General features: G+C 31.0%; 1 protein-coding gene across 1 annotated transcript; it reads right to left on the bottom strand.

Annotated features, from left to right (window-relative positions):
* Window positions 1-1108: 1108 nt before the first annotated feature.
* LOC143058450 (uncharacterized) lies at window positions 1109-17100 on the bottom strand. Its single transcript, XM_076231939.1, has 7 exons — window positions 17007-17100; window positions 10224-10297; window positions 7722-8033; window positions 6075-6491; window positions 3910-4029; window positions 2436-2507; window positions 1109-1758 (listed from the first exon to the last, which is right to left on the bottom strand). The coding sequence occupies exons 2-7, from the start codon at window positions 10288-10290 to the stop codon at window positions 1745-1747; spliced, it is 1002 nt and encodes a 333-aa protein (XP_076088054.1). The 5' UTR covers window positions 10291-10297; window positions 17007-17100; the 3' UTR covers window positions 1109-1744.
* Between the last annotated feature and the right edge of the window lie 296 nt (window positions 17101-17396).

The raw sequence follows: 17396 nt of genomic DNA, 5'->3' as shown, positions 1-17396 counted from the left end.
TTTTTTTTTCTTTTTTTTTTACTTGGGTGTTGTCAGTTAGACATGTTAGATTTTTTTTGCTTCTTTGGAAAACGCATAACACTTAGAATAAGAAGCTGAGACTACTAAAATGGAAGTTACTTTCAAGTACATTCCCTGGTTAATATTTATGTCATATAAGTATGCAGAATAGAATAGCAGAAAGACTGGACTCAAAGGAAAATCCTTTATCAAATGGCAAAATAAAAAAAACCCAAATACATCAAAGGAATGGAAAATAACTTTCATAATCATTTGAACACTTGGATATTTGAAGGACTTTTTATGTAAGGAAAATTACCTGAAACTATCTGAACACTTAACCGCAAATAAATACCCATTCAAAAAAGAAATCCTGTTCTGACCAATATAGCCAAGATCAGGCAAGGGTCATTTGAACTTGTGACCCTTATCACTCTTGATAACAATTTCTATTATATGTCGACTTTTTAAAATATAGGATTACAGAATGAGATTGAAATTAACTTCTTTAAAACAGGATTGAGTGTGTAGGTTTTTTAAATATTTGTCAAAAGACGTTCAGTATATAAGAAGGTAAATATAAGATGATAAAGTAAGTTATGCTACCCAAATCACAACTGCTGATGCCTCTTTCGAAGTCCATACAGTTCTGGGAAGCTTTTACCGGTATATTGAAAGTGTACAAAGGACGATTGGGATCATATCTTTCAAGTGTCATACTCTAATGAACCTCAGTGTCTATATCTAGATGAAAGTTAAGATGCGAATCTTTGGAACCCTTAATGTAGAATTTGATGGAAAAGATGAACTGTACATAGTTAATTAAACTATTTTAAATTATCACAAACGAAGCATTTAAGAAAGAAAAGTATAACATAACAAAATCAAAAGGAGAGGAAAACTTGTTATTTTCCACGTTGGAAATTAAAAGTAAGGAAACGAAAACGTCGATGAAATTCTACATAAAAATTATCAATGAGTTGTATTAAAAATGAAAGCTCAAAAAACTTTTAAAATTTGAGACAAAATTTATCAAGCAAGAGCAAATGAAAACAAATTAAAAGCAACGTACAAATAGAGCTCAACAAGAGGCAAAAAAAAAAGAAAAGACGAACACATACTTTAATTTGATAATAATAAACTGTTACAAAACATTTATAGACATTTTCTGCAATGTCTCAATTGATTGTTCTTTATGAAAGCAATTGAAAATAGTTTGCTGGAATTTGACAACGACGTTTGTATATACATTGAACGACAAATATATGTGACGTATAAAATTTTCTGATGTCAGACACGCGAATCAATGAATGTGTTTGTAGAATGGTATTTTTGTGTTCTGTTAAATTGTTCCTTTTAAAATTGTTACACGCTGATGACTGCTGTATCCATATTTTGACTATTTTATTTATTGTGTCTGTTTAGTTAACGCATCATTGTAAATATAACGGAATTTGATGAGACTGTCAACAAAGTGGGAGGTTTAGCGCTTTAAAACCAGGTTAAATCCACCATTTTCTATATTTGAAAATGCCTGTTCCAAGTCAGGAACATGACAGTACTTGTCCATTTGTTTTTGATGTGTTTTGTCAGTTGATTGTGCCATGTGATTATGGACTTTCCGATTGGATTTTGCTCTGAGTTCAGTATTTTTGTGATTTCACTTTTTGCTTCCATCATTCTTAAGAACAACACTGTTATAATATGACTGGACAGTAGCTTCAATCCTAGAATTTACTTTTGTTTACAAGCATTCATCTGAAAAGAAACACAAATGCTATTATTTAGGATATGATTGTTAACGGATACTGTTTGATTCAGTAAACATTCTTTTAAAATAAGGAATGTACAATTCTTATGAGCATACATCTGATTCCTTTTCCGGGTTTAGAAATTACTTTTCGTCCTTTTTATTTCATCAGCTCTAGTTTTTGTGTTAGGTTTGGACTTTGTCCACGGCTATCACAAAAAAAAACATTAAATGTACAAACTTGCATCTAATGCTGTAAAATAGGCACCATAAATGATCTTGTTAACTACTGTAGAAAAATCGAAAAATAAGAATAACTATAAACAATATTTCCGTTTAATAGTTTAATTCTAGATTTATTTTCAAATATTTCGACGAAATATTACTACTAAACCAGTTTCAGTGAAGACCTATTGAATGTCATAATTCATGTTATTTTATTATATTCTTAAGAGGACGTCCATTTGATTCGCTAGTCTATTACAATTAATATAGAATAATTATAACCGTATTTGTATCGAACTAAACAGCCAACTAGTTGTTGTAATCAATACTTCTATAGCAAAATTTATATTATACTACTACTTTGCTCATTTTGAGAGCAATGCAGTTTGTGTACCATTATAACACAAAATATATGCGGAACAATGATCTAGTATTGTTGTTTTATTTTAATATGACTTGCCTTTAGTCGATGGCAAACATCGTTCATCTTCTGGTATGTTTTTGCCATTCATTTTGTTCTTGTTCTTTGTTTCTAAAAATAGAAATTAGTCTAACTAAGGGCATTTTGTAGCGCCAAAGGGATTTAAGTGTGTTTGGAACTATACACTTCCTTTTTTCCGATTTATTCAAGTAACATAAAAATTGTTTACAATTAAACTGGAAACCCTTTGTGTCGGTGGATACCTTCATTTCTCAATTTCTAGATATGTGTTTGAAATTTATCACAATTACCTTGGCATCTTAGCAAAGAAGAACCTTACTATTCTATACTGGAAATATTCAGAATGCATGCCTGTCAAATGCTAAGTTGCTATAATGCCATCCTTCTTATCTAACAAATCTAGTATTTTCTTTATATATATTATCAGCATTTTTTTTTTATCAAACCTATATACAAATAGACTGGCATGTCAGTTAACTGCTAGTAGTCTGTTGTTATTTATGTATTATTTTCATTTTGTTTATTTTCTTTTGTTACATCTTCTGACATTGGACTTGGGCTTCTCTTGAACTGAATTTTATTGTGCGTATGGTTATGCGTTCACTTTTCTACATTGGCTAGAGGTATAGGGGGAGGGTTGAGATCTCATAAACATGTTTAACCCCACCGCAATTTTGCGCCTGTCCCAAGTCAGGTGCCTCTGGCCTTTGTTAGTCTTGTGATTTTTAATTTTAGTTTCTTATGTATAATTATGAGTTTAGTATGACGTCCATTATCACTGAACTAGTATACATATTTTGTAAGGGGCCAGCTGAAGGACGCCTCCGGGTGCAGAAGTTTCTCGCTACATTGAAGACTCCTTGGTGGCCTTCGGCTGTTGTCTTCTCTATGGTCTATATTTCCTTTCTCGATTTTATGGTATATATTTTAAAATGTAATTTTAGATAACTTGTCGAGACTTTAAAATTAATACTAATATGACTTTCGACTGTGTTTACATACTTTGGATTTATTTCTTTTCATGGGTATCAATTTTCGTCGATTAAAAAAAATGCATTTTCGTGAATATTTGATTTCGTGGTTTTGACGACGTCTGCACACAAGCCTCGAGAAAATTTGCTATTCGTTGTACATTTAATTTCGTGGTGCATCTGTACCCAAGAAATCCACGAAAATTGGCATCCAACGAATAATAATGAAACCACGGTGATCATATGGTAGAAGAAAATTTCTAATGTTTGTATACCCAAAACTAATGTAAAAATTTTACATATGGAAAACCTACTGATTATACTTTATACACAAAAACACACACACATATCACTGCCGTAAAAAGATTAAGACATATTAAAGGAAATATTATAAAGATCAAACACATAGAGCCTTTAGTACATACTGGTTCACCCAAATACAGTTATTCATGTTTACTTTTATAAATTGTTATTTGGATGGCACTCACACCACATCTTCCTATATCTATTGTTTAAATTACCTTTTCGTTGATGTTTTCGTTTCGCAATAACAATATAAATTACAGCAACTGCTACAACAATTATAGCTGACGGAATCAGTGTAGCTAGCAAGGGCACATTGGTCTTTGTTCCCAGTTTTTCTGTAAAGAAGAAAATACATACAATATAATTACCACATCAAAATTAACAAATGGTCAACGGCCACCGTTGAGATAAAATAGGGGAATTTAACCTCAGTTTAAATGGATCATAACCTATAAGATTTAAGCTATCATTAATGCATAAAATCAATTTTAATGCGATAGGCAGATGCGCATCATATATTTACGAATTGTAATTTTGAAATGTAAAAAGAGCGTTTCACCTACATATGAATCATCAGTGTTGCTTCTAGCAAAACAGTCGTAAGGACAAGTCATATACAAACTAAAATTAATTGTTTACATTTCGTTTAAACCTGTCATTCTTGCAAAGTGAGTTATGATGTAATAAATAGGAAGATTATATACACACCCCCCCCCCCCCCCCCCCAATTCAAAAAAGGAACCGAGGAAAGTAAGAAGAAAAAAAGGAAAAGTTTAATTTGCGCAATGAGCAATGAGAACCCCTGTGAGAAAAAGATGAAAAGGTAGCTTATACCGGTGGGACAAAAAACCAGTTAAACGTAAAATCACTAAATCTGAATCTCAAACACACCAAAAAAATGGACAACAATTGTCTTATTCCTGACTTGATACAGTCATTTTAGAAAAGAGTTAATTCAATCTGGTATTTTAGCTAGATAAACCTCTCACTTATGTAAGATTAAATTGTAAGTATGAGGGGAAATGGAAGTCATCTGGGACACATAACTAACTTACGGAAAACTCAATCTTAAAGGCGTTTGTAAAATATTTACAAACTTTAAGACAGTTTCAATGTTTTTAAAAAGTACCCATTATATAGTAGCTTCCGTACGAAAATAAAGAATAAAATAACTACAGACGGTAAAGCTTATTGTCATATTATCGAAGGAGGAAGGCTCGTATTTCAACATCTACTTTGTGTTTGAGTTTTCTGTTATGATGTTCATAAAGGAATATGATGATATCAATTTCCAGTCTAACGGATTATTCTTTTATTTCGAAATTTATATCGTTCTGTCATTTTCAGCTTGATCACCAGAGAAGAAAACAATCAAAAGATCAAAGGACAAGAAGGTATACGACAGATGTTCATCAGAAGGCTTTCAAAAAGAGGGACAAAAGATACCAGAGGAACCAGTCAAGCTCATAGGTTGAAAATAAACTGACAACGCCATGGCTGAAATTATAAGACAGACTGACAAAAAATAGTACAGACGACACAACATAGAAAACTAAAAAATAATCAACACGAACCCCACCAAAAACTGGGGCTGATCTTATGTGCTCCGGAAAGGTAAGCAGATATTGTTCCACATGTGTCAATTGTCGTGCTGCTTTTGTTTGTTTTGTTTTGTTCGTTTATTTGTTTGGTTTGCTTATAAGAAAAGCATTGAAATTCAAAATTGATTCATTAAGTCAATTTCAACATATTTCAAAAGAAATTTATTAGACGTTTTTAAACATTCAAAAACATTTTATTCCTGTCTGTCTTTATTATTTAAGAAATAACCATACACACTTCTGTTACATTTATTAAGTTGTTATCTAATAATTAATCCCAAAAAACATTAAACTTTTAACTGAATTTTGCTCGCAAAAAAACATGGTTATGACAATTAGTAAAACAAGAATGTGTCCCCAGTACACGGATTCCCCATTCGCACTATCATTTTCAGTGGACCGTGAACATGGGGTAATAACTCTAATTTGGCTTTAAATAAGAAAGATCATAGCATAGGGAACAATGTATAGTAAGTTTCAAGAAGATTGGACTTTGTCAAAAATATCTCGACCAAAAACTTTAACTTGAAGCGGGACAGACGCGGACGAACGGACGCACAGACTAGAAAATTTAATGCCCATAAATGAACCTTTGATAAAAGAGCGGACCCTCTAATTGACCAAAGAGGTTTTTTGGGGCAGCTCAAGTCATGCTTCAGTGATTCCATATATAATCAACCAGATTTTTTACCACAAAAAAAGAGGGCGGGCACAAAAGGGCCTCTTGCATCCGCCTATTATAAAGGGAAAAAATGAATAAATTATGATATTTAGCTTACCCGTAAAGGATATTGTATCATTACGTGTTAAATTCCCTTTGTCTGTTTGTGTTTCTGCATTACGACTTGGTATATTTGAAGAATGATAAAATTGGCCTCCTTTTTGTAGACTTGCATTTTCGCTTATTTCGATGAAGTATGTGGCTGTATCGAAACCATATCGACATCGATAAGTTACATTTACATCTTGGACTGTTACATTTAATATTTTAAGACTGAATGCATTCCCGTGAAAAATAGTTTCTTTATACTTTCTGTGATTATTTATTCGTCCATTGTAACTTAAAAGTTGGTCATGATTTCCCATTGACCATTGCCTAGTCACGTCACTGTCTAGTGCTCTAATGCCATTCACGGTGCATGTCAATATGATATCTCCTCCGAATGTAATGAGATCGGTTACCAATCTCAATAATACTGAAGTAAAATCAAAATAATAGCTGTTTACTAATTTCAATCCTTTTAATAGCAGAGTATATATTCGAAAGCCAACCTAGGTGAAACTTTGTCAAAATTAAATATCTTTAATAGAATAAATATCATTATGTCTGAAGTTTCTATTCATGCATAACAATATTAAAAGAAAGACACAACGCGAACCCCTTTAAAATTAATCAATCTAACAAACTGGTAGATCTTTACAATCACATCGTCTTTAAAGTAAAACGTGTTTCTGTCATTGTATTTTCACATTGTTCAATTTCATGGTTAGGATAAATCAAGACAATAGTTTCGAACGCACATTTGTTAAGTATATACACTTTATACTGTAATACAGAGCATATGCCGAATAATATTAAAAAAATGTCTTACCACAGTCCCTCGGACAAACAACCCAAAAGTGAAAAATATTATTTCAGAAAATGTTGTTTTTTTCAAATAGTTGACAAAAAAACAAAAAATCACATGAGCATAACATTAAGAGTACAAACACATTAATTTCAGGGACTAAGTTCCGTCCTAATGTCTGATATTTATTACAAATCTTTCATTTTGCTCTGGGTTATTGTAACATTTTCCAACGCATCGGTAAAACTCAGATCCACTATTTCGCAATATAGCGGGTTTAATCAAAATTTACTCTAAAGGGTAAAACAACAAAACAAAAATAATTAAAACATGCTGGATATATATTTATATATCTGTATATGTTCCAGCCCGGTTAGACATGTTAAATAAGAGATAAAGAATCAGATAAACGATATTTGATTTATTATCAAGGGACGTTATGCTAATTCTAATTGTAAGAAATCCACGTGATCCAATGATTTGCCAATTGATACGATATAATTTGCAGTTGTCACTACACATAGGAATACATTTCCACCTATATTATACATTTATGAGAATTGTATGCTTCTAAAAATGCAACATCATCATACAATTATAGTAAAGAGATTTAGTAGTCGATCATTTCATTGCACTTAAAATTACTACTTGATTTGAGATTAGTCAACTTTAGAAGGTAACGCCTCCCAAACCGATTGCTGCCTTTTGTCAGTTATAATTAGGTGAGGGGATAAGGCACGTTAATATAAACAAATATTTATAGGCACCGAACGATAACCACTGAACCACAGGCTATAGACTTTTGACACGCACAATCCGAATTTTGTTATTTATAATCATATGAAACCGCATACTTACAAATTGATGTGGGTTTATCTGCCTCAATCAATTTACTTGCTGCATCGAATCCATAGCGACATTGATAAGCTGTGTTGAGGTCCGCTTCTGTAATATTGAATATTGTAAGACAAAATTCATTTCCAAAACGTATCTTCTCGACATACTTTCTTGGATTATTTATACGACCATTGTAACATATAAGTTCGTCATTGTCTCCCTTAGACCACTGTCTGGTTGTTGTTCTGTCTATTGTTTGTATTCCATGGACTGTGCAGGTCAGTACGATATCTTGTCCAATCACAATATTATCTGTTTCCATATTTAATGAAACTAAAACATGAAAATAAACAAAATATAGATGATAATAGTTATGATAATAATAATTTCTAGAATACTCAGTTTTGATTTGTCTTTGCCCTAATAAAATGAACATGTTAGAAGAAGTTCTCTCACCAGACGATTTCTTACTTTGAAACGTACATATGACCAGAAACATATGTTGTGTCGCCAACATATATAGATGATAGATCGGATAAGAGAATTAGTACAAGTACTCGTATATCTATTTTTAGTGAGTTTTACTTTTTAAAGTAGACATCAACTTGATTATAGATTAAACTGATCATAGAAACCAGGATTGGAGCTTAGTACGCAAGACATGCGTTTTGTTTTCAAAGGACTCACCAGTGTAAAAAAAAATTAAAAGGGCCAAATCAAGTTAAAGAGAGTTGAGTCCCCAACATTCGTATGGGTTCTTTGCATCGGAACTAAACACATTTATTTCTAAAAAAAACAGTTGTTGGCATGACACGGGTTATGTTCTTCTCATATATTTTATGATAGTATGATACTAAACCCCTAACGGGAGGGATTGTACCTGATATTCATATGATGAAGACATAATCTTTCAATCAGTTTAATTGAGGTCTGGAGCTGGCATGTCAGTTAACTGCTAGTAGTCTGTTGTTATTTATGTATTATTGTCATTTTACTTATTTTCTTTTGTTACATCTTTTGACATCAGACTCGGACTTCTCTTGAACTGAATTTTAATGTGCGTATTGTTATTCTTTTACTTTTCTACATTGGCTAGAGGTATAGGGGGAGGGTTGAGATCTCATAAACATGTTTAACCCCGCCGCAATTTTGCGCCTGTCCCAAGTCAGGAGCCTCTGGCCTTTGTTAGTCTTGTATGATTTTAAATTTTAGTTTCTTGTGTATAATTCGGAGTTTAGTATGACGTCCATTATCACTGTACTATTATGCATATTTTAGGGGCCAGCTGAAGGACACCTACGGGTGCGGGAATTCTCGCTACATTGAAGACCCATTGGTTGCCTTCGGCTGTTGTTTGCTCTATGGTCGGGTGGTTGTCGCTTTGACATATTCACCATTTCCTTTCTCAATTTTATCACTAAATACAATTATGGTAAATTTTTCCCAAGGTGTACACATCGTTGTTTTTTTAGAAAATATGATACATGTACGTGGTGGAAGAATAAAATCCTATTGTTGTCTCCAAATATATTATGCTTACAACTATTTACACCAGACGGTCACACCAGATTTAAGTGTGGCACTCTAATCAAAAGATGTAATACAAAAAAAGGTCGAAGAAAATATTCTCTTGAATTTATTTGTTTTATTGTTTCTATAAAATATTTGGAAAACTTGAGGTTAAATATAGTTAACAAAGCTTTTAAAAAGAAAAAAATGGTCGAAAATTAGATTGGTTAACTTCTAGTAGGGGTTATTTTCGTATGTGCAATGAAATCTTATGTGAAACTTTGTATGCAATACTGAACAGGATATAGATTAAGTCATGTCAAGTTTTTCTTTATCTAAAACATCAATAAACAAACACTAACAGGGGAAACACGATCATGGTGGTTTTTCAAAAATCGAAAAAACGAAACTTCCAAAAACTTTTTAAATAATATTTATTCATTTAAATGTTATTAGTAAAGTTTTTTTTTTTTTAACAATTCAGATTTCATTTTAAAAAGATACAAACAGAACACTAAACTTAAAGATCAAAGATAGCATAGTTATTTACATTAAATATTTCATTTCTTTTTAAAGTTAAAGTTATGTTAGGACATTTGTATTCGCTAGGTTAGGTACATGTACATATAATACTTCTCTAGCCTTGTCTTCAAAGATGTCATTATTGAAGCTTTATTGGTAAAGGATTTTTTCCCCGATTATGAAAATGTTGACTGATTATTGAATTTATATATTAATGACGGGGACAGGAACACATAGTGTGTGGCCGCAACCTGTCTAGCTTTTATAGGGTAACATCCATTTTTCTATGATGATTTGGATCTTCTTTATCGATTTACTATATTTGAACATTGGTTAAATACTGTAATGTACTAATACTGTTGTCTTCATGTGTATTTTTTTTAAATGTGTCCGATATGGTGGAAGGTTTGTTTGTTGATTGACCCAATATTTTTTGCAGTTTCGTTTTTTATGTATCATGAATCTGTTTGGAAAATAATAAATCATAATAACCTTGCTCCCCACAGGCATTGCATCCCATTATATACAGGATTAGTCTGTAATATTGTCCTACAGTCATCTTTAAACTACAAATAGATACAGTCCTAAAATAATCTAATTATATACAAAAATACTGAAAAAAACAAATGAGCCGAGGAAACCGTCAAAGTCTATAAAAACAATTCAACATATCCTTGATTAACTTTGTTAAATTGCGAAAACAAAACTTTACGACAAAAGAGATGATTTCAGCTTTCCATTTCTTAGCAGCAACATTCAAGCAGCACCTGTATACGGGGAATATATCTCCCAATTGATAAGATATTCCCGTGCTTGCATTTTCTATCATGATTTTCTTGATAAAGGGTGCTGCTCACAAGGAAGCTAATAAACCAAAAGTTCCAAATGGTGAAGTTGAAATCATTCCTTCGAAAATTTTGCGGACGCCATCACGAGTTGGTTGACCGTTATGGATTAACCGTTTCACAAATGATACCAGATATTTTCCTTACGTCGTAACTTTAATCCCCTTCCATTCTTAAATGTGACCTACCGAATTAGACAATTCATCGGACTTGTTATCACATCAGCAACACGACGGGTGCAGCATGTGTAGCAGGATCTGCTTATCCTGCCGGAGCACCTGAGATCACCCCTACTTTTTTGGTGTTCATCTGTTTGTCGTTTTCGTTTTTAGCCATGGCGTTGTCAGTTTATTTTCAATTTATAAGTTTGACTGTCCCTTTGGTATCTATCGTCCCTCTTTTATAGAGATCACTATGAAAGAATTTTGCATACATATCGAAATGGAATCGATATCGTATCTGTATCTTATTTAAGCCTTTTATTTTTTTATAATTTGTCCCAAATCTTTATACTTACTAAACTATAACAAGTTGGTCGTACACAGATATCAAACTAACGTTAAGGTGGGCGCCATGAAAAAATATAGAAAAACATAAACATCTATAAATGTTGTTTTCTAGCTACAATATATACTAGTCAACAAAAGAAAAGATACAAGGCAATGAATTTCCCATATGTAATGAAATCGGATACACTGTACCGAGGTAAATAATTGCCGTATTGGTCGAATCTTTACAGACTGTTATTATCTCATAAAAAATATTGATTTAGAGCAACAAGGCAAACTTCTTAATTTTTGTTATTTCAAAAATCGTTTTTTTATCCAAAAATTCAACAAAAATTTTCGAAGTTTAGTGCCGACTTTTGTCATCCTTTTTCGCAAAATAAATTTGACCCTGTGTTCGTTAACTCTGTACTTTTTACTTTTCCATTTTGGTAAAAAAAATAACCATTTGCTTTTTCTTTTTAAATGAATGTTTTCCATTGAACAATAGAACAGTGTTTCCCTTTTATTTTATGTTATGATAATTTTTAGTTCAAACTTGTATATCCTTTCTTAAGTTGACTAGTAAATGTATATAATATTCTACATGCTGATTTTTTTATTTCCTAAAACTACTGGTATCATGACACCTACCAATTTGGTTTTACCTTAGGTTGATTACATTCAAAACATAGAAAAAAGATGAAGTTATAGAACGGGTTAAAACTTATAAATTTTCCATTTCCCTTTCTCAAGAAACATATCTTCCTGAAAATGCCAAAGTACACGTAAGTCCTGAAACGGAAAGTAACTTTTAGATTGTTTTTTTTTTGACAAAATAATTTTTTTAACAACAATTCGATCAGAAACAAATTTTTGGATTGATAAAAGATTATTATAAACAAAATTGGTATCATAGATGAATGTTATAATGCTATGAACACAATGCAGCCAAATAAATCAACTGGTATAGATGACTTTGAAATTTTATATAAGACCTGATGCTAATAAAATTTCTGAAAATCTTCTAAAATATACTGGTGTTCTACCTTTATTATTCAAAAATATATATATATGACTTGTTACTATTAGACAAGTATCGTTAAATATCACCATCAAACGTAGATGTGAAATAGCTATCTTATGTTTTGGCACAAAGACTAAATAAACATCTTCTTAAACTATTGAATGAAGATCAAATTGCAAATGAAATAAACTGTTATTTGAGGCTGATCGAAATATGATTGAATAAACAGAAACACAAAATTTTTGGGAGTATCATATATAATGATTTTACAAAAGATTTGATTCTTTGTTATGAAAGAAAAGTTCTAAGCATTTCCGTTTTAATAGAACTTCAAGGGTGAACACACTATATAAGGGAAAACAGATGTTGGTTGTAAATACTAGATGGGTATTGGAAATGTTTGAAAACCATGGTGTTATCCGTCAAGGTTGTCCATTATCTGTTTTTCTTTTTATCTAGCCATTTAAATATTGGCTCAGCGATTAAGGCAAACCTTTCACGTTAAAGGTACTTAGATTACTATAGAATTCAAAACACATACATCATTAACTGATAATGTACCATTTTGTTTTAGTAAAAAAAAAAGCAGACATATCAAAAGCTATGATTAGAGTTGAAGCATTTGGTTCATTCTCCGGTCTGATGTTAAATCGTGTTAAAATACAAGGAAATAGAATTATGGTGTTTAGAATAACTCCAGTTAAAGTGTATGGCAAACGCTGGACGGACAAACCCGTCAAAGCTAATGGCATTTATTTTGTACATGAAAGACACGAAAGTGAAAACCTAAATTGAGCAACTCAAATAGATAAAATGAAGTCCTCCATTAAATCATGGAATAAAGCAAGACTAAATTCATTGGATGTTGGATGTGTACGGATTGATAATTTAGTCTTAGATACATGATTTTTTCAATTAGTTGTTAGTGGCTTTGAACTAGCTGTCAGATAACTGCGAGTACTCTCAGATCTGTTCCCAGTGTCTTTTATGTTTTTGTTGGGATGTACAAGTACCCGGCCACGTCCACTTTTATGTTTGTCCATCTAATGAGTTAGGGTTAGCCTTTTCCTACTGATCTTTATAGTTCGTTCTTATGTTGTACTGGTATACCACTGTCCCAAGTTACGGTGTAGGTTAGGATCCCGCTAACATGTTTAAACCCGCCACGTTGTGTAAGTATGTGCCTGTACTAAGTCAGGAGCCTGTAATTCAGTGGTTGTTGTTTGTTTATGTGTTACATATTTGTCTTTCGGTCAATTTCTATATTAATAAGGCCGTTAGTTTTCTAGTTTAAACTGTTTTACATTGTCATTTCGGGGCCTTTTATAGCTGACTATGCGGTATGGGCTTTGCTTATTGTTAAAGTCACTACGGTGGCCTATAGTTGTTAATTTCTGTGTCATTTTGGTCTCTTGTGAACAGCTGTCTCATTGGAAATCCTACCACATCTTCTTTTTTATATAACAAGGGTTGAGAAAATAACTAAATTATCATACCTCTAAACCACAATAACAAGATTTTGATCCTTAAGGTTCTACAGAGTTAAAGAAATTTTAAAACTGTGGTTTCAAATACATTGATGAAGGTATAAATGACAAAGTAAAAAGAAACACACTAATCGGCGAATAGGTAAAAAGAAGTTTAAGGATATTTGATTTTTACAATCATTTTACAGCACTGACATGGGTCTCAAATTTAATAACAACCAATCTGCGGAGTAGGAAGATTATCCGTAACAATTATTTATAACATCTCTATAAAATCGTTCTTGCTTTAATATGAATTGTAATCAGAGAAAATCTCTAAATGAACTTTAAAAAATACTGGATTTTTAATTACAGGTTATTAGGGTAAAATGGAATGACTTAATTCTGAGAAGAAAACCAATAGGTTTTTCCAAAGAAAAGTGGAAAAACCTTATAAAGAATCAAGAATAACTAGTTATTGTCAAAAATAAAAAGAGTTTCATAGTAAAGCTTCACGCCTTATATAGTTTGATTGTTCTTCGTTTGCATTTCTTTTTTGTTAAAATTGAAACAAATAGGAATGAATGATGAATAAGCATTATTTCAACACTGTTTTGTCACTTATCTTGTCATTTACGACTAGATTATAGATACTAAATGTTAAAAATAGGAAAAAAGGCGTTGTAGGTAAAAGAGTTGAAATTCAATCCGTTACCTGAAAATGTTGGCATTAATAAGGTTCAAGTTGTCATTGTAAGATTGGAATCGACTACCTATTCCCATTAAGAAAAGATTTTGCTACAAATATTTGGTTCATCACCAACAGTCAACATACAGTCTTTTTAAAAACACGAGCTACACGACGGATCTGCTTATTCTTTTGAAGAATCTGAGATCACCCCACTTGTTTGGAGGGGTCGTGTTGGTCAGTCATCAATTTTCTATGTTTTACTTTGTATATAACATGTACAAATGTTTGTCTATTTGTCGGTTTTTTTAACCATCGAGTTGTGTAGTTTATTTTTTAAAACAAACAGATTCATGCTTACACTGTTCAAAAACAATACATTTCAAAATAAAAAGGGAAAACAAATAATATTAAATTCCCATGAAGATATGCCGATGGACACAATAAAATTATTGTTGTTTCAAAATTCATCTTCCCGTTTTTAATTTCAATAAGTAAAATAAAAATGGTAAAAAAAGTTAATAAATAAAATTCAGTATAGGAAAATCACTTACCTATAAGGTCACGGTACAGTTAAATACCATACTGACACAATGTGCGAACAAAGTGAAACAATAATAAACTGTCACAGAAGTATCGGAGTGACCGAAGAAAGCTAACATTCTATAACCCAATAATATTATCAAAAACTACACTATCAATTGCCGACTTCACAGTAGTTAAACTAGTTTGTATATTTGAGAATTATTTCTGTTTGAAGAAGTGATTGTTTCTTAATTAAGACACATGACGTTAGTGACCGATGATTAGAATAAAAGATGTGTTTTCATGTAGCACGTTGTATTTTAATTTTCAATTTTATAATATCGACCAAATTTAGAAATATAAATTGTCTAAACACGTGTTACTTGATTCTGACGATGCTACATTTAATCCGTTCCATCATAGTTGTAGAGGCACTGATTCAAATCTAAAATACCAAAAAAAAATACAAAATAAAAAGATATTATATAGATTTAATACAACTGGATAGAGAACCTTGTAATAGGTGTGAATATGCATGTTTTTGAACTTTTGATGATTTCTTTAGGGTTTATAATTGGATCAGTAAAAATTCAATATTTAGTTAAAATTGACATTATAAAGGCCTCCCCTAAAAAAAGAAATAAAAAATAGTTGTTGTTAAAATTTAGTTTATTTTATATGCAGAACATATCACAATGTCTTTACAATAGTCAATGCTTGGAGACCATAACATCCCTTTTTCGGAAGTCTGTTGATGTCATTATTGCATGAGAAGCGCAGTATGTTAACAAATCATTGAACTTGACGTTACAAATTTTAATTAAACTTTGCACTTTTGTTGGGTTTTTTTATCTAATAAACTTGCTGATTAGTTTAATAAGATTTTTTTATTTCTATATACATCAAAATGCGTTGTTTACATACACTTTGGTATACTTTAACTGTTTTTTATGGGCTTAACAATGAATTTTAAATACATTGTATTTACACGACAAAATCTATTATAATGCTTTCAAATATATTATTGATGTTTTTCTGGCATATACAAACACCATTTAAACATTATGGCCTGTATACTAAAATATCTGTTTTAAAACAAATACTTTTTAAACAAAAAGATTAGTATGCCTTTGAATGGTTTAAAAAAACAATTACAAAAATGAATCAATAATAATGTTTCCGTAACATGATATAATTCATACGAATGGGCATATGTCATGGGATAATGTATTTGCCAGTTTTAATGGAATTTGATAAAAAAAAGTTACATTTTTTTTAAATAATTTGCTGTTTGTAGTTAACGTTATCCTGTATTGTTATATTTCAAGTATTATTAGAATGGTAAATATTAATTGAAAGCAAAACTATACCTTAAAGTATAAGAACATAATGAATAGTTGAAATTGATAGAAAAATAACATTGATTTTAATATAATTATAATAGTACATGAGTAAGAGATAGTAATTTTAATGTTAGGTAAGAAAGTAAAAATCGTTTTTTGAAAGATGTTTTTCGTAATTGTACATTTTCAGATTTAGATGTCATTAAATCTTTGAGACAAAGTTCTTCAGTAAGTGCTTTTTAATGAATATATATTGACAACGTGTGTATACATTTAATAATGCATAAAATTGTCTGTCATGCTTTGTCGATTTAACATAACTACTAAGACCATATACAAGAAAGCTGATTTTAAGAAGAAAACATCCACAGTCTTGTTATTTTGGGGGAAATGGAGAAAAACAACAACACTAGAAGTGTTAACTAGATACTACCCCAAAAATGGTTTGTTAAATTTAGATACTGTTACATGTATTAAAAGTATACTTATTTTGTGTGTTAACTTAAAATTACCATGAGTCTAATGCGGTTTTTTTTTATCAAGAAAGAAAATAAATAAGAAGATATGTATTTTGTTTTAATTTCAATATTTTAATATATGAATTTTCCTGTTCTTTGAATATGTCAATATCGGACTAAAATAACATAAAAAGATTGCCAAAAAGAAACATTGTTTCTTTTCTCAGAAAGTTTTTATTTTTTATTTTTTATTATAACCAAACATATGCAATGAAATATTCAAAACCCCATCCCTACCTTGGCACACTCAAGAAAAGAAAAATAAGAGAAAAACAGAAATTGTTTTAATACAACAAAACAGATTATTTAATTAAACATGAAATCTTTATAACTGAAATAAATGTTTAAAAAAACTAATTATTTTTAATAAGTGCTTACCACTGTGTAGCATTCGTATTTGTAGAACTAAATTCTATTTAACATACACTATAATAATATATAATTTTGTCAGTCTACGAATCGCGGTAGTTGTCAAGAAGATAATTTTCAGGGGTTGACAGGATACACATAATCGTTGTGTGTTTCAACTTCAATGGAGAAAAACAACAACACTAGAAGTGTTAACTAGATATTACCCCAAAAATGGTTTGTTAAGATTGTTAATGGTTTGTATAAGTAGTTATTATGCAAGCATATTTAATAAATCTTTTGTTTTGGTTTACACTTTATAAAGGGATTTATCTCTGATCTCATTTCAGTGTGTACAATTCTTATTCTATGTATTTCTCCTTTATCAATATTAGGAAATCTGTTTGGTCGTTTGTATTT

The sequence above is a fragment of the Mytilus galloprovincialis genome, chromosome 14, assembly GCF_965363235.1.
Source record: "Mytilus galloprovincialis chromosome 14, xbMytGall1.hap1.1, whole genome shotgun sequence".
Lineage (NCBI taxonomy): Eukaryota > Metazoa > Mollusca > Bivalvia > Mytilida > Mytilidae > Mytilus > Mytilus galloprovincialis.
This window is presented reverse-complemented; position numbering and strand designations above follow the sequence as displayed.

Excerpts from the sequence above, each read along its gene's own strand:
- LOC143058450 (XM_076231939.1), bottom strand. The coding sequence starts at position 10,290 with ATGACTGTAGGACAATATTACAGACTAATCCTGTATATAATGGGATGC. Across the intron at positions 8,034-10,223 it reads CAATGCCTGTGGGGAGCAAG|TTTCATTAAATATGGAAACA; the intron begins GTTATTATGATT and ends TTCATGTTTTAG. Across the intron at positions 4,030-6,074 it reads TGATACAATATCCTTTACGG|AAAAACTGGGAACAAAGACC; the intron begins GTAAGCTAAATA and ends TCTTCTTTACAG.